Here is a 3923-nt window from a genome sequence, read left to right on the forward strand (position 1 = left end):
AAATAAAATATCTTATCTGGATTTTTGTTTTCTTTACATAGACAAGTAATTGAGCTGAGGTTGGGTTTACAGGAGAATAGTTCCTCAGTATTGTGTGTACCTATTCCTGATAATGGAGGAAAGTTATTTAGGGGTTTGGGAAGGCCTGTATGTTCTAGGGAATCAGGCCTGGGTTCTGGGTGGGTTGCTCTATTCCTTTTCGTTTTGGGTTTTATTTCAAATGGTACCCTTTATAGGTTCTTATTGTTATTCTTGCACTAAGGTGATTTACCTTTATTTACCTTTATTTATGTTAAATATGACATTATAAAAATGACCGACGTTTTGGTTGAATGTGTATCTTGGAATTGTAGAGGCCTACGTAAACTAACTAAAATTAAACAAGTTATGGGTAGAATAAAACAGATAAGAGCCAAAATTGTGTTCCTGCAGGAAACACACGTTAGATCATGAGATAATCAAAATTAAGCGTAGATGGCCGGGTCAGGTATTGTCTTCAGCTTACTGTTCGAATTCCAGAGGAGTTATAACTATAATACATAAGTCTATCCCTTTGCGCATTGATAAAATAACTAAAGACCCCAAAGGTAGATTTTTGATTGTACAGGGAAACATTCGATCAACTCGGATTAATCTGATTAATGTATATGGACCTAATGATGATAACGCGGATTTTTATAATGATTTATTTTTGAGAATCTCCACAATGCCTGATGATGACTGGGATGACGCGTGCTATAACTCCTGTAGGCCACTCGTTTCTTTTGAGTGCTGCGTCTTTTAGAAGCACAACATCTCCGACCTGAAGGTTTGGCTTGTTTACTTGCCATTTTCTCCTTTGTTGGAGTGTTGTTAAGTATTCTTGACGCCAGCGCTTCCAAAAGGCATCAGCAAGGCTTTGAACTTGCCTCCACTGTTTGTTATAGAGGTCTTTAATGTCATACTCTCCTTTCGGTGCAGACACGGCCTCTATCTTTTGAGTTAAAAGTGTGGCAGGTGAAAGAACATGTGGCATGTCTGGGTCAGACGAGATGGGGACCAGAGGTCTGGCATTCATTATGGCCATGATTTCTGACATAAGAGTAACAAGGACCTCATGCGACAGCCTTGTGGAATCTGTCTTAAGAAGCAAAGCATTTAAAATTCTCCGTGCAACACTTATTAACCTTTCCCAAACCCCACCCATATGTGAGGAATGAGGAGAGTTGAAGACCCAAGTGCACCCTTGATCCTGTAGATAGCTTTTAAAATCTGGATCCTCTGCATTCAACTTTAGCTCTTTACAGGCTCCAATAAAGTTAGTTCCACGATCAGACCTAAACAGTTTGACGGGTCCTCGGACAGCAATGAATCTTCTCAATGCATTTATAAAGCTTGCGGAGGACAGTGACTCTATCACTTCAAAATGCACGGCACGTGTTCCCAAACATGTGAAAATAACTGCCCATCGCTTACTCTCTGCAAGACCTCCCCTGGTTCGTCGAGTGTAGATATTCCATGGACCGAACACATCAACACCAACATTGGTGAATGGAGGATTTGGGTTAACTCGATCAGAAGGCAAGGAAGCCATTTTTTGTTCTCCAAGCTTGCCTCTAAGTCTTTTACATATTACACAGTGATGTATGACACTTGATACTAGTCTTTTGCCTCCAATTATCCACAGTCCAGCTGACCGAAGAGCACCTTCTGTGAAATGTCTACCCTGGTGTGCAACTTGTTCGTGGAAGTGTCTGACAAGTAGAGTAGCGATGTGATTGTTTTTGGGAATAATGATGGGGTGTTTCTCTTCCCAGCATGTGTCGGCTGCTGATAAACGTCCTCCAACGCGTATTACTCCATCTTCATCCAAGATGGGGTTCAACTTTCTTATGATGCTGTGCTTGGACACCTCTTCATTCCCTGCAAGGCGCTTCAGTTCCTCTGAAAATGTTTCCTGTTGAACAGTTCTGACAACTATCATCCTTGCTTGTGTCAGTTCGTCTGTTCTAGAGTTAGGGTTTCCAGCATAAGATCTGACCTTGCGTACAAGGCTAGCTATGGCTCTGATTAGTACTTTCCAGTTTGAGAACCGTGTAAAACGTTGCGAGTCAAACTCCTTCTCAGAGGCTTTGGTAACTAATGCAGACACTTGTGACCGTACCTCTACATCTGTGTCTGGTTCCACGAGGTTGTAGATCTCTGTATGAATTGTGTCATTGTTTGATCCATCTTTGTGCAAAAACTCAGGGCCTGTAAACCAACTGGTCTGGTTCAGTAACTCCGGGGATATGAAACGTGTTCCATGGTCTGCAGGATTTTGGTCTGTTCTGACAAACTGCCACTGATTTGGGTGAGTACACCTTCTGATCCGAGCAACTCTATTGGCAACATACACATGAAATCTTCTGCTTGTGTTGTGAATGTAACCTAAGACAATTCTACTGTCTATGTAGAATTTCACTCTTTGTAGTTCAATATCTAACTCAGTGGTCAGTAAGTCTGCCATTTCTACAGCTAAAACTGCAGAACAAAGTTCCAGACGTGGAACAGTTAAAGGAGCGCGAGGAGCTAACTTAGATTTGCCCAGGAGAAAGCCAACATGGCTGTACCCCTCTGTGTCAATTGCTCTAAGGTATGCTACAGCTGATATGGCCATGGTAGATGCATCTGCAAAGATACATAGTTCTCTGTACCTGGTAGAACACAGAGAAATGGGAAAATATGGCCTTTTAATCTGAATCTGTTTAAGCTCCAGAAGTGAATCAAGCCATGCTCTCCACTGATCTTTTCTTTCAGCTGGTATGGGAGTGTCCCAATCACATTGATCATTAGTTAGTTCTCTGACTAATGCTTTACCTTGTACTGTTACAGGGGCTAAGAAACCAAGAGGATCATAGAGACTATTGACCACAGAGAGGATGCCTCTTCTGGTAAACGGTTTCTCTCTCTTTGACACATAATAAGTAAAGGTGTCGGTTTGTAGATTCCACACGAGTCCCAGACTTCGTTGCAAAGGTAAGGGATCTGATGGTAACTCAATGCCGTGCAAATCTTTGGCCAAGTCGTCCTGACAGAATGCTTCCATAACTTTTCTGTTGTTAGAGGCTATTTTGTGCAGCCTGATGTTTGATTCTGCAAGTACTTCCTTTGTCCGTTTCAACACGGTGATAGCTTCTTCACTGGTTGGAAAGGAAGCAAGTCCATCATCCACATAGAAATTCCGGATTACAAATTGTTTCACTTCTGCGTCGTGTTTGTCCTCTCCTAACAGAACAGCTCTTCGTAACCCATATATGGCCACAGCAGGCGACGGACTGTTCCCGAACACATGCACTTTCATGCGGTAATCCACAATTTTTTCATTTGGATCATTATGTTTAAACCATAGAAACCTGAGGAAGTCTCTATGGTCTTCACGGACAATGAAACAATAAAACATGTGCTGTATGTCTGCCGTGATTGCCACATGTTCTTTTCGGAAACGGATGAGAACACCCAACAATGTGTTGTTCAGGTCTGGTCCACTCAACAACACATCGTTGAGGGAGGTACCCTCATATTTAGCACTGGAATCAAATACAACACGTATTTGATCCTTCTTCTGATGGTAAACACCAAATATGGGCAAGTACCAACATTCGTGCTGTGGTTCCATTATGGGTGCAAGTTCAGCCTGATCGGAATCAAACATGGTTTGCATGAACTTGAAGAAGTGCTCCTTCATATCTGGTTTTCTTTCCAGTGTGTGTTGTAGGGATTTAAAACGTCTGACAGCTTGGCACTTGTTCTTAGGTAAACGAGGCCTATTTGGTTTGAAAGGTAATGGCGCTACCCATGAATTAGAGTCATTCACGTAAACCTCCCTGTCCATGATGTCGAGGAATATTCTGTCTTCAATTGACATTCCTACCTTGTCATCACATGATGTACTTTGGAACACC

At 42.1% G+C, this 3923-nt stretch overlaps 1 protein-coding gene across 1 annotated transcript; it reads right to left on the reverse strand.

Moving 5' to 3' along the window:
- Positions 1 to 685: 685 nt before the first annotated feature.
- On the reverse strand, positions 686 to 3706 carry LOC128541295 (uncharacterized). Its single transcript, XM_053511647.1, has one exon. It carries the CDS (start codon positions 3704 to 3706, stop codon positions 686 to 688), a length of 3021 nt encoding a protein of 1006 aa, XP_053367622.1.
- Positions 3707 to 3923: the final 217 nt, after the last annotated feature.

Source organism: Clarias gariepinus, chromosome 14 (assembly GCF_024256425.1).
Source record: "Clarias gariepinus isolate MV-2021 ecotype Netherlands chromosome 14, CGAR_prim_01v2, whole genome shotgun sequence".
NCBI lineage: Eukaryota > Metazoa > Chordata > Actinopteri > Siluriformes > Clariidae > Clarias > Clarias gariepinus.

What these genes read in the sequence shown, in the direction of transcription:
- LOC128541295 (XM_053511647.1), bottom strand. Translation starts at nt 3,706, where the DNA reads ATGAAGGAGCACTTCTTCAAGTTCATGCAAACCATGTTTGATTCCGAT.